Source organism: Aotus nancymaae, unplaced genomic scaffold (genome assembly GCF_030222135.1).
Source record: "Aotus nancymaae isolate 86718 unplaced genomic scaffold, 86718_ANA_hifiasm-v0.15.2.pri h1tg000057l, whole genome shotgun sequence".
In the NCBI taxonomy this organism is placed as follows: domain Eukaryota; kingdom Metazoa; phylum Chordata; class Mammalia; order Primates; family Aotidae; genus Aotus; species Aotus nancymaae.
In genome coordinates, this window is record NW_026988471.1 from 35,818,548 (window position 1) to 35,831,168 (window position 12,621).

At 38.7% G+C, this 12,621-nt stretch overlaps 1 protein-coding gene across 8 annotated transcripts in view; it reads right to left on the reverse strand.

The window, feature by feature from the left end:
• Window positions 1-1,348: 1,348 nt before the first annotated feature.
• Window positions 1,349-12,621, reverse strand: part of HEATR5B (HEAT repeat containing 5B) — a 102,604-nt gene continuing 91,331 nt past the window's right edge. For 6 of the 8 annotated variants that reach the window (XM_012475519.2, XM_012475524.3, XM_012475517.3 and 3 more), the window contains exons 34-36: window positions 11,199-11,350; window positions 8,723-8,936; window positions 1,349-4,570 (exon numbers count right to left, since the gene is read on the reverse strand). In XM_012475519.2, the coding sequence (XP_012330942.2) occupies window positions 4,266-4,570; window positions 8,723-8,936; window positions 11,199-11,350 (671 nt within the window). In that variant the 3' untranslated portion in view covers window positions 1,349-4,265. Of the gene's footprint in view, window positions 4,571-8,722; window positions 8,937-11,198; window positions 11,351-12,621 lie in introns of those variants that run through there. The other 2 variants (XM_012475518.2, XM_064363998.1) reach the window with 2 other exon arrangements.

Consider the following 12,621-nt stretch of genomic DNA (forward strand, 5'->3'; position numbering starts at 1 on the left):
ATAATTATTATTATTATTATTATTCAGGCTGGGCGCACTGGCTCATGCCTGTAATCCCACCACTTTGGGAAGCTCAGGAGGATAACTGGAGCCCAGGAGTTTGTGGCTTTAGTAAGCTATGATCATAACATTGCAATCCAACCCTCGTGACACAGCAAGACCCTGTCTCAAAAAATAATATTAATAATTCAAATGTATAATATTGATTAGTAAGAATTTAGAAGCAAACAGAGGATACTTTATTTCTTGAACTATGAAAACTGCTCAGATTATGCTTTAGAAAGAATCTACTGGCTATAATTGAGGGAATGTGTTCTCTTTCTGGGTCCACAAGGGGGCGTAGTTTTAAGGGCAAGAACTTCCCAGTGCCATGCCCCGCTCCCATCTCTCTCCATCCGGGAGATTTAACAATTTATGTTTAAATTTCACAGAAACTAAGTGTCAGTCACCCCAGTGGAAGCTCTAAGGAACTCCTTTCATTGGCCCGGGGTCTTAGAGAAGGTGGGAGTTCCTCCCAGGTTAAAAGTCCCCTTCTTCCACACCCCTTTGGACTCCATGTTTGGATCCCCTTCCACGAACACTGTCGTGGAAGCTGTTTTCCTCTATCCTGGATTTTCCCTCTGGAGTCCCCTTCCACACTCTCTCATGGAAGCCCGTCTTCCCCTCCTAAACTCCATCTCTCTGTCTATTCCCTTCCACTCAGTGTGGAAGCTGCTTTCCTCTCCTGGATCCCATCTTTCTGGATTCTCTCACTCGGTGTGAGAGGAGCTTTCCTTCTCTGGTTTTCCCCTTCCGGGAACCCTTCTCACTGAGAGCGGCTTTTCTTTGTCTCACTCAGTGTGAATTAGCTGTTGTTTCTCTCTCCTTCTTCTTTTTCTCTCTCTAAATAAATCAGTTTCTACAAACACTTTTGAGTCCGGCATTTACTGCGCACTGCGCCGTGGTCCCTTCTCTCATTCTTGAGACGGCAGGAGACCAAGAACCTGGAGAAACATTCTCTCAGGGGAGCTGAGGGCACCCTGAACCCCTGAACGCCAATATAACATAATGATGCTTCTCCTTTTAGCTTCATGATACTGGATGTTCATAATCAAATAAGATTGTTTAGGTTGAGAAAAATCTCGAGTTGGGCAGCAAAACAAATTGATCTTCCAACAGATCTTCCTTTTACGTATATGATCACAGAAAACTAGAAATTGTCAGTGACTTATAAGGGTCTAGAGAAAGCATAAAGATGTACTGAGAGAGAGAGGAAGGGAACCAGGGAGGGAGACATCACTGCTAATGCATGATGCAGTCTACCCTAAAGTGGGAAATGACGGGAAAAGCCAAGAACAGCAAAAAATAGTCAAGGCAGAAATAAACATACTTTATAAATAGATGAGGGAAAAGAGGTTATGTGTGTACATACATGTGTGCAAAAAAATAAGGAGATCAGAAACAGTCTGGTGGTTCCTTAGAAAGTTAAACTTATGAGTCAGAAAGGCCAGATTAAAAAAAAAAAGTTATTTGAACCAGCAATTTCACTCCTAGGTATTAACTCAAATGGTATTAAAACAGATGTCCACCCCAAAGCTTGTACATAATTGCTTACAGCATCATTATACCTAACAGGCAGGAAAAAGGTGGAAAAATCCAAATGTCCTTCAACTGATGAAGAGATTCACAAAATGTGGTATATATACAATGGAATATTATTCAGCCATAAAAAGGAATGAAGTGATGCTATGACATGGATAAACCTTAAAAAATATTACAGTGGGCTGGACATGGTGGTTCCTGCCTGTAATTCCAGCACTTTGGGAGGTTGAGGCGGGTGGATTGCCTGAGCTTGAGTTCAAGACCAGCCTGGCCAACACGGTGAAACAAAAAATTAGCTGGGTGTAGTGGTGTGTGCTTGTAATCCCAGCTACTGGGGAGACTGAGGCAGGAGAATCACTGGAACCCAGGAGGTGGAGGTTGCAGTGAGCTGAGATTGTGCCCATGCACTCCAGTCTAGGTGACAGACAGAATGAGACTGTCTCCAAAAACATACAAACAACAAAAAAAATTATAGTGGCCAGCCTTGGTGGCTCACACCTGTAATACCAGCACTTTGGGAGGCTGAGGCAGATGAATTGCTAGAACTCAGGAGTCTGAGACCAGCCTGGGCAACATGGTGAAACCCTGTCTCTAACAAAATATGAAAAATTAGCAGGGCATGGTGGCGTGTGCCTGTAATCCCAGCTACTCGGGAGGCTGAGGTGGGAGGATTGCTTGAGCCCAGGAGGTAGAGGTTGCAGTGAGTTGAGATTGCACTACTGCACTTCAGCCTGGGCAACAAAGCAAGATCCCATGTCAAAAACAAGCAAATGAACAGAAAATATTACAGTAAGAAGCCAGTCACAGAAAAACACATATTAAGTGATTCAATTTATATGAAATTTCCATGACAGAAAATCTGTAGAGACAGAAAGTAGATTAGGGGTATCCTAAGGTTGGGGGAAAATGGGGAGATTGTGGGATGATAGCTAAAGGATACAAAGTTTCTTTTTGGGTTAATGTTCATAATTGACTGTGGTGATGACTAAAAACCATTGAATTGTACACTCTGCTTTTTTCTATTTTACTTTTTTTTGAGAGACTGGGTCACTGTTACTGGGATATGCATGATCATAGCTTATTGCAGCCTCAAACTCCTGGGCTCAAGCAGTTCTCTTGTCTCAGTCTCCTGAGTAGCTGGGACTACAGGAGTGCATCACTGGGTCTGGCTGATTTTTTGTTTAATGTAGAGATGAGGTCTTGCTGTGTTGCCTAGGCTGCTCTCAAACTCCTGGCCTCAGCCTCCCAAAGTGCCGGGATTACAGTGTGAGCCACCATGCCCAAACTGAATTGAGTTGTATGGTATGTGAACTGGATCTCAATTAAGTTGTTAACAAAAACAAAAAGCAAGGAGAATAATTTTGGTAATGCAAACCTGAAATGAAAAAACAACCAGGGCCAACTATAATGGCTCATGCCTGTAATCTCAGCAGTCTGGCAGGCTCAGGTGGGAAGATCATTCAAGACTGGGAGACTGAGGCTGCAATGGGCCATGGTCACGTGCCACTGCATTCCAGCCTGGGCAACAGTGAGATCCTGCTTCAAAAAAAAAAAAAAAGAAAAGAAAAGAAAAAACCCAAACGTCAGTGAGAAAACGGGCAAGACAAAAGTACCTATCTAAGGTATCTAAAAGGCTGAGTGGAGTTCAAGTGTAGTGAGCTATGACTGCACTCCAGTCTGGGCAACAGTGCAAGACTCTGTCTCTAAAGGAAAAAAGAAGAGAAAATGTTCAGAAAAGTGACTTGCTTGTGATCACACTTGCTCAGTCTGTAACACTGTGTGGTCAAACCTGGTGTTTAAAATTTGCTAAATGCTGTGACAAACATTCCTTCTGTGAATTATCTATTTCATGTGGTAAAATGCCCACTGCATGAGAGAATGGCACCACTATAATTATGCCTAATTCATTTTTGTATCTTCTGCAGCACTTAGCTTGATGCCTTATACACAGTAGGCATTCAATAAATATTTGATGAAGGAAACTAACCATCATAGCCAGAACTTGAGGTTCTGTAATTACAAAACATAACTGAAGCCAAATTTTAGGCATAAAAAAAGCAGAATATGTATTACATTTAAAACATTTTAGTGAACCTTTAAATGAGAATTTCAACTCTGATAACAACTAAAATGTACGTAGCATCATTTAGTAATTTGATATGAAAGCTAAAAGATCCATCAGAAAGATAAGGACATTTGGGGATATGCTTAGAAAATGTTGTGATTTTATTCATAGTATATACACCACAAAACAGACGCTTTCTATTATTTTGGTTATTTCAAAATTTAAAATCTGCTTGTCTTTCCATTAATTCTTTTCATGACAGACGCTGAGTTCTGACCTGTTTTTTTCCCTCACAATATCAATAGGCTGCCTGACTACATGATACAATTATGGTTTTAGCATTTAAGACTATGGCTCAGTGTTTAAAAAATAAATTAATTAACAAAAGAGAAACATTATTGGGAGGAAAATGAAAACACATTCACCACATGATACAAAAAAAAATCACTCCTTAAAAATCAGTAAGTGGTGTGAGCATTATTTCACTTAACCTACTTGGAAGCACTATAATACCAATATACAAATAAAACAGAACCCATAGATAGCCTGGAATGATACAGTGGCCATCACTAATTAAGTGCTAGTTGACACTATAAATACAAATAAATGAAAGTGCAAATTAAAAAAAACTTGTTTTTAGCTTAATTGTTGGTGCAGAATGTATGGCGGGCGCTGGCTGTCTGGCAGCCGCTTTGGCTTTGCTCGCTTGGCTTGCTCGAACAGCAGTTTCTAGACGCACTTTCAACTCAGGAGCAGCCCCCATTACTGTCTTGAAAGCATGTGGATACAGAGGTCCAATATGCATTAAATTCTGGAGTGCAAACTCATGAAGATCTTTGGAAGCTGAACTTGCTGAGGCAAAAGAATTTTCATCCAGCAGGTAAGAAATCAAAGTGGGAACTAAAAGAGCAAGTAGCTGGACTCCTATAAATAATAAAGTACAAAGAAAGATCACAAACTTAAAGATTATAATAAACTTTAATTTAAAAACTAGGCAACTGCCACAGAAGACTGAATTATAATAAAATAAGTAAACATGCACAGCCTACTTTAGACCTTAATTACTCACTATTAATATTAAATATTTATTAAATGTCCAAGATGGAAAACAGGCTTGTTAATATTGTATAGTTTACATTTACATTAATTTGTTTTACTAAAAAAAAAAAAAAAAAAAAGGGCCAAAGGTTAAAAAGTAATAAAACACTTTATTTACAATTGCCATCTGGTAGAATGTATCTTGAGAGTAAGATTATAAAATTTTTACGGGCATTCTAGAATCAGGAGATTGGAGAGGGGAACAGAAACCTGAAAACCATCTAGTTACCATTATTTAACTAAAACTAGGTGCTTCTTTCTTCTTAAAGTAGAAGTTTCTTTCTATTTCATCATCCCCCAAAACTCACAGTGAGGGGAAATTCCTCAAAAATAAGGGAATACCTAACACGTAGGGTTAACAAGAACCTACATCTGGCTGATATAAATTCTAAGTCCTTAAAAAAAGATGTATTTGGAGGCTTTATCTCCTTTTGTTAGTCTCTTTGTCTTTACTTATTAACAACTCCACCCTGGGTATAAGTTTCATTAAAGGTGATATTTTTCTAACAATTCACCTTTGTATGTAATCGCGTGTGTGTATAACATCTCTTATAATCACACTGAGAATTACACTTTCTCTCCCTTAATTACTGTTAATTCTTGTAGAATGACAATTGAAGAAATTGTAAGGCAGCAGGAAGCATGTGGTAGAGAATGTGTGACACTCACTGATGTCAACAGGGACAGTGATAGTAATCACTGAAGCCTTTCCAGAATCCCAGTCCCTTCCTGGACCTTACTGTCTTCTTTCCCTGCTGTACTTTTTTCCTCCACAGCCCCTATCATTTCCTGCATCTAACTACAGATGTTATATCTACATCTAAAATTGATATAATTAGATCTATCTTCATCACTATATAAAGATACATGTCTACATATAATAGACACAGATATACATTATGTATATGGGACGTGAAGTATTTATTGTCAGTGTTTTCCTATGAGAAATGTGAGTTCCATGAGATCAGGGACCTTTGCCTGTTTTATCTCATGCTAAATTCTCAATGCCTAGAACACTATCTGATATACAGGTACTCAATAACTATCTTTTGACTGAATAAGCATATACACTCTTTCTCTTGGTAACTACCCAGAAGTTTCCAATTAATTGGATATTTTTCCCATACTAAGTTTTCATAAAGTAAAAAGCTTATTTTTAAAGTCCCAAGTAAATCCTCCAATCTTCTAGATTTAGTTCAATTTCCCTCATATAGAATGTCAATATATTATAGGACCGGGCATGGTGGCTCACGCCTGTAATCCTATCCCTTTGGGAGGTCAAGGTGGGCGGATCCCCTGAGGTCAGGTGTTTGAGACCAGCCTGGCCAACAGGGGGAAACCCCATCTCTACTAAAAATACAGAATTATCTGGGTGTGGCGGTGCATGCCTGTAATCCCAGCTACTCAGGAGGCTATGGCAGGAGAATTGCTACCAGCTACCTGGGAGGCAGAGGTTGCAGTGAGCCGAGATTGCACCACTGCACTCCAGCATGGGTAACAAAGCAAGACTCCCTTTCAAAAAAACAATAAAAGAATATTAATAATAATATAAAATAGTATTATAAAAGCTGGCTTTCATAATAAAAATTAGAGAATTATAAAATATATATAAAATTATCTCCAGTATATTGGCTTGCTAAATTGGAAGAAGTTTCAATAGTAGGTTTTCAATAGTAGGTTGAAAATTAAGGTTTTGGTTTTAATAATTTCAAAATATAACTGGAAAAATTATAACTTATTTAAGTATTCATCAAATAACCTAGAAATAAGCTAAGCATTATAGGAAATGTCATATAATTCATTTCTACCTGGATGCTTTTATTATCTAAATGATAAAAGTAAGACAGTACATAGAACAATTAGAGTACTAAGTGCTAAAAAACGTGGGTAGCATTTGAGTATAGAATTCACCAAGAGACTCATGAAGCTAAGTACTTTGGGATTTTATAGTTTTGATGATTAGTTTAAAACTGCAAGGCCACAAAATACATGGTTGGTTATAAATACAAAAGAAATTCTATGAAGGGTAGGATCAGAGTAAGCTAAGTAATTAGATAATATTTCTCAAAGAAAAGATCTAATATAGGTTTAACAGATTTGTATAAGAAGAAGAGAAAAAACAACTGAGGAAAGTGAAAATAATATGAACAATGTAAGCGATTAAAAGGAGCACAGAAAGGAAACTGGTCTGGTCAGGTTAGCAAGCACAAACTGGGCAACAGAAAAAGTATTTTAAAAGTCAAGCAAAGATATTCAGACTTGATGCTGTAAGGCAAGAATAAACTTTTCCAAATTCTTAAGCAAAGGAGAGATAAAATACTTCAGGTAAATTTGATGGTGAATGTCAGCTAGGAAAACTGCTATAGTTATCTATTTAGGAGGTGATTAGCTATAAGACTAGGAAGCAAGTTTCTCTTGAGTCCTACAGAAATTTCAGAAAGATACAGGACAATATTTGAGTAACAGATTCAATAAAGATAATGAACAATGAGTCAAATATAATTCTAATACTTTTAACTTATAACCTTGATCATGCAGGGTGAGAAAACATATACTGCCCATTCTTACTGGATACTGTAAAATTGAAAACAAAATTAACATCTGTAAATGAGATGAAAAAAAGCTGAGTGACTTCAATTCAAAAGCTGAAAATTTACCCTCTTGGAATCATGTAACTATAAAATATGAAGCGAAGTATAAAAATGTTGCCATTAAATTACTATGATTTACATTCATTCATTTATTTGACGGTATCCTCCTAATGAACGTTGTCTTATTTCACTAATAAGACTTGTTTAGTTTTTGCATGGCATTTAGCCTTAGATTTAGTTTTAATTTTAAAAACAGGCCAACTGCTTATTCTACCTCTTAAAAGTCTTGTTAGAGTACAAAACATCTGTTATCTGAGTGACAATATATATTAAGCTGCATAAGTCTCTGGTTAAATGAACGTATGCAGTTCTTCATTAAATTAAAACAAATTTCTAAATAAAAAGTCTTGAGGTATTTTAATAATGATGTTTGGTATTAATACTTAACTGGTTATATTTGTTATAAAGCTTTTATACCTCTATTATGAAGATTAGAATATTATTTTAAATCCCTATTAAACAGGCACAGTGGCTCACACCCATAATCCTAGTACTTTGTGAGGCCAAGATGGGTGGATCGCTTGAGTCCAGGAGGAGTTAGAGACCAATCTGGGCAACATGGCAAAATCCTGTCTCTACTAAAAATACGAAAATTAGCCAGGCATGGTGGCGTGTAGTCCCAGCTATGTGGGAGGATTGTTTCAGCCTACGAGGCAGAGGTTGCCATCAGCCAAGATGGTGCAATTCCACTTCAGCCCAGGTGACACAGCGAGACTGTCTCAAAAAAAAAAAAAAAAAAAGAAAAAAGAAAAAAAGAAAAAAAGAAAAAACCCCATTAAACATCTATGCTTTTCACTAGAACTTAAGGGATGCATATATTCCTAGAAAAAAAAAAATCAGTGTGTTGAAATGCCATTAGTAATTCATTTTAACTTCCTGCTCAAAAAAAAAAAAAATCAACTCAATACATTATGTAACATAAGCAAAGTCCTGTTTTTGTTTGTTTGTTTGTTTGTTTGTTTTGAGATGAAGTCTCAGTCTGTTGCTCAGGCTGGAGTGCAGTGGCACAATCTTGGCTCAATGCAACCTCCACCTCCTGAGTTCAGGCGATTCTCCTGTCACAGCCTCCCGAGGAGCTGGAATTACAGGTGTATGGCACCATACCTGGCTAATTTTTGTATTTTTAGTAGAGACAGGGCTTCACCATGTTTGCCAGGATGGTCTAGATCTCCTGACTTCATGATACACCTGCCTTAGCCTCCCAAAGTGCTGGGATTACAAGCATGAGCCACTGTGCCTGGCAGGCCCGTTTCTAATATCAAATAAGATTTATATATAATATAGATCTTCATTTTGAACTAGTAGCTTTTTATAAGAATATACTTACTGTTTTGTTCTTCACCAAGAGCAACCAACGTCTCAAGAACTTTTACTCCTTCTTGAACCGCTAAAAGTTCTATGTTACTGGCTGGTCTGTTTCTTTCAACAGCTTTTAGCTTTTCAACCACTATTGGAGCTAATGAATGAATATAAGGAGTTGAAAGGGCACGATTGGAATGTTGGAAGACTGAGAGGAGAAGCTGGTAACACTTGGCTTGAACCTATATAAGAAGATCATATTATCGATTAACATGTGTATAGTTCTTATTTGCTCTACAATCCCACTGTATATTATGTACTGAAAATAAGTGATACTGCAGGATGAAAATGGAAATTACATTTCTACTTAGAGAAAAGGAGTACAATAATAGAATTTTCTGACAAAAATTAGTCAAACAATTTCAAATATTTTAATTACCAAATCACCATGCTTATCCAATTTCTATATATTTTTTCTTTTTTCTTTTTTTTTAAAAGATGGGGTTTCACCATGTTGGCCAGGCTGGTCATGAACTCCTGACCTCAGGTGATCCACCCACCTTGGCCTCCCAAAGTGCTAGGATTACAGGCGTGAGCCACCGTGCCCGGCCTCTATATTTTTTTTCGTTTTTTTTTTTTTTTTGAGATGGAGTCTCGCTCTGCCACCAGGCTGGAGAGCAGTGGTGCAATTTCAGCTCACTGCAACCTCCACCTCCGGGTTCAAGTGATTCTTCTGTCTCAGTCTCCCGAGTAGCTGGGACTACAGGTACACACCACCATGTCCAGCTAATGTTTGTATTTTTAGTAGAGACGGGGTTTCACCATGTTGGCCAGGATGGTCTCTATATCCTGACCTCCTGATCCACCTATCTCGGCCTCCCAAAGTGCTAGAATTACAGGCGTGAGCCACCTCGCCTGGCCAATTCCTATATTTCTATAGTGTGAAAGAAGTTAGAAATCAGTTATTCCACTTCTTTTTTTAATTCTTCCTTTAATGTACAATTGTCTCTCCTATTTTAACCAAATATATTTAGTAAGGAAGGTTAGTTAATATTTGAATGATGTGTAAATATTCTTATAGCTTTGAAAGCTATAAAAAATTGCTTAGATATCTCAAAACCATTTGATTCCCTGGAAATGACTGTTCACAATGTAAGGTTTCCAGACCTAGAAAATAAAGTCTTACTGGCTCCACTTTATATTAGAAAGGCTTCAGATTAACACTTTAAAAAAAAATGAAGGAAGAGCTGGGCATGAAGGAAGAGGTGGCTCATACCTATAATTCCAGCACTTTAGGAGATCGGGGTGGGCAGATCACGAGGTTGGCAGTTCAAGACCAGCCTGACCAACATGGTGAAACCCCATCTCTACTAAAAATGCAAAAATTAGCTGGGCGTGGTGGCATGTGCCTGTAATCCCAGCTACTCAGGAAGCTGAGGCAGGAGAATCACTTGAACCCGGGAGGTGGAGGTTGCAGTGAGCTGAGATAGCACCACTGCACTCCAACCTGGACGACAAAGCGAGACTCCAACTTGGGAGAAAAAAAAAATGGGAAGGAAGGAAAGAAGGAAGAGAGGGAGGGAGGACCCACCAATATATGGGACAGAGTGGAATAAAACTATTTCAGTGCTTTGGTAAAACACAAGTAGCTAAATCTAGCTAGACACCGGAAAAACCTGGGTAATATTTTAAATATACAGATCTTTGAGCCACTGTTCTGGAGACTCAGATTCAGGAAGATAGTGGTGGAGTCCAAGAATTTTCCTTTTTTTTGAGATGAAGTCTCACACTGTTGCCTGGGCTGGAGTGCAATGGCGCAATCTTGGTTCACTCCAACCTTCACTTCTCAGGTTCAAGTGATTCTCCTGCCTCAGCTCCTGAGTAGCTGGGATTACAGGTGTCTGCCACCATGCGCAGCTAATTTTTTTGTATTTTTAGTAGAGATGGGTTTCACTATGTTGGCCAGGCTGGTCTCAAACTCCTGACCTCCTGATCCACCCTCCTTGGCCTCCCAAAGTGCTGGGATTACAGGCGTGAGCCACCACACCCAGCCTCCAAGAATGTTTCCAAATTGCTTTTTAAAATTTCTGACATGCAGCAGGCTTGAGAATCACTAGTTTAGACTTTGACATTGTAAAATAAAAAAACTTACTTTCTAGACAAACTAGAGTTTCCAGTAGGTTCATTAAAACGTCTAATAAATGTAAACTTCTTTAATGTCCTTAGCGTCATTTAAATAAACACTGTAAAAACATAATCATAGACTCTTGTCTCTACCAGCATGCCCCGGGGTTAATAAAAATTTCATATATTGGAGAATTTCTATATATGAATACGCATACACATGTGTTCTAGTGCTTAAACCCAGTGATTTGTTTTGGTTTTTTCATGTAAAAGCCATAGTGTTTAGCTTTCAATTATGTATCATATATTTTAATGAATCAGTCTGACATTTTCCTGATAAAGGGAAATGTTCATCTATGTCTCTTTAAAGTGTAACTTACCCATGGGTCACATGAATTTAATGCGTTTTTAAATCTGTTCATGCAGCCATTCTGTAATGACTGGACTCCTATTATTTCACTACTAGCAGACCACAGGAAGAGTGCAATTGCTGTTAGCATGCTGACTTCATCGGGTGTAGGTACAGAGTCTTCTGAAAACAAAAAATGAAAGAAGCGTGCTGTTTCTAAAACATTTTGGAATTTTGTGTTTTAATTTTTTTAGAGAGAGACGATGTCTTGCCATGTTTTCCAGGCTGGTCTCGAACTCCTGGGCTCAAGTGATTCTCCTGCCTTGGCCTCCCAAAGTGCTCGGATTACAGGTGTGAGCCACTGTGCCTGGCCAGAATTTAATCTTGAATAATCATCTCTCTCTCCCTGCAACATTTATAATAGTATTTGCCACAATCTAACACAGTCCACAGACAACTATAAGAAATTCAATATATAAAGTTAAAAGTGTGAAGTTATGTTTAATGCTAAATGATTATCAAATATTCTAATTAATTAAAAAATCCAGAGTACATTTTTTAGTAACATCTCCTTTCAATTTAGTATATGAAAACCTGTAAATTCCATGCCAGGCCCAGTGGCTCACACATGTAGTCCCAGTACTTTGGGAGGCCAAGGCGGGTGAATCATGAGGTCAAGAGATTGAGACCATCCTGGCCAACAGGGTGAAACCCCATCTCTACTAAAAATACAAAAATTAGCTGGGCGTGGTGGCATGCGCCTGTAGTCTCAGCTACTTGGGACACTGAGGCAGGAGAATTGTTTGAACCCAGGAGGTGGAGGTTGCAGTGAGCCGAGATTACACCACTGCACTTCAGCCTGGTGACAGAGTGAGACTCCATCTCTAAACAAACAAACAAACAAACAAACCTGTAAATTCCATAAAACCATTAAAAAAAAAAATCGGCCAGGCATGGTGGCTCACACCTGTAATCTCAGCACTTTGGGAGGCCAAAGCAGCAGGACCACATGAGGTCAGGAGTCTGAGACCAGCCTGACCACAAAATAGCCAGGCGTGGTGGCGCATTTGCCTGTAATCCCAGCTACTCGGAGGGCTAACGAAGCCTGGGTGACAAAGTGAGACTCTGTCTCAAAAAAATAAAAGGCACCACATCCAGCTAATTTTGTATTTTTAGTAGAGACAGGGTTCTACCATGTTCACCAGGATGGTCTTGATCTCTCGACCTCATGATCCACTCGCCTCAGCCTCCCAAAGTGCTGAGATTACAGGCATGAGCCACCGTGCCTGGCCCTAAATATGATTTTCTACTAAAAGGAATCAACGCTTTTGGAGAAGGGGTGGATTCTAGAACAATGAGGGGGAAAATACTCAGTCACATCTCAGTGCTAGAAAGTATGGAAGCGCTCAAATAATGGGGCTACACTGAAGTAACAGTGAGGGACCCAGTTAATT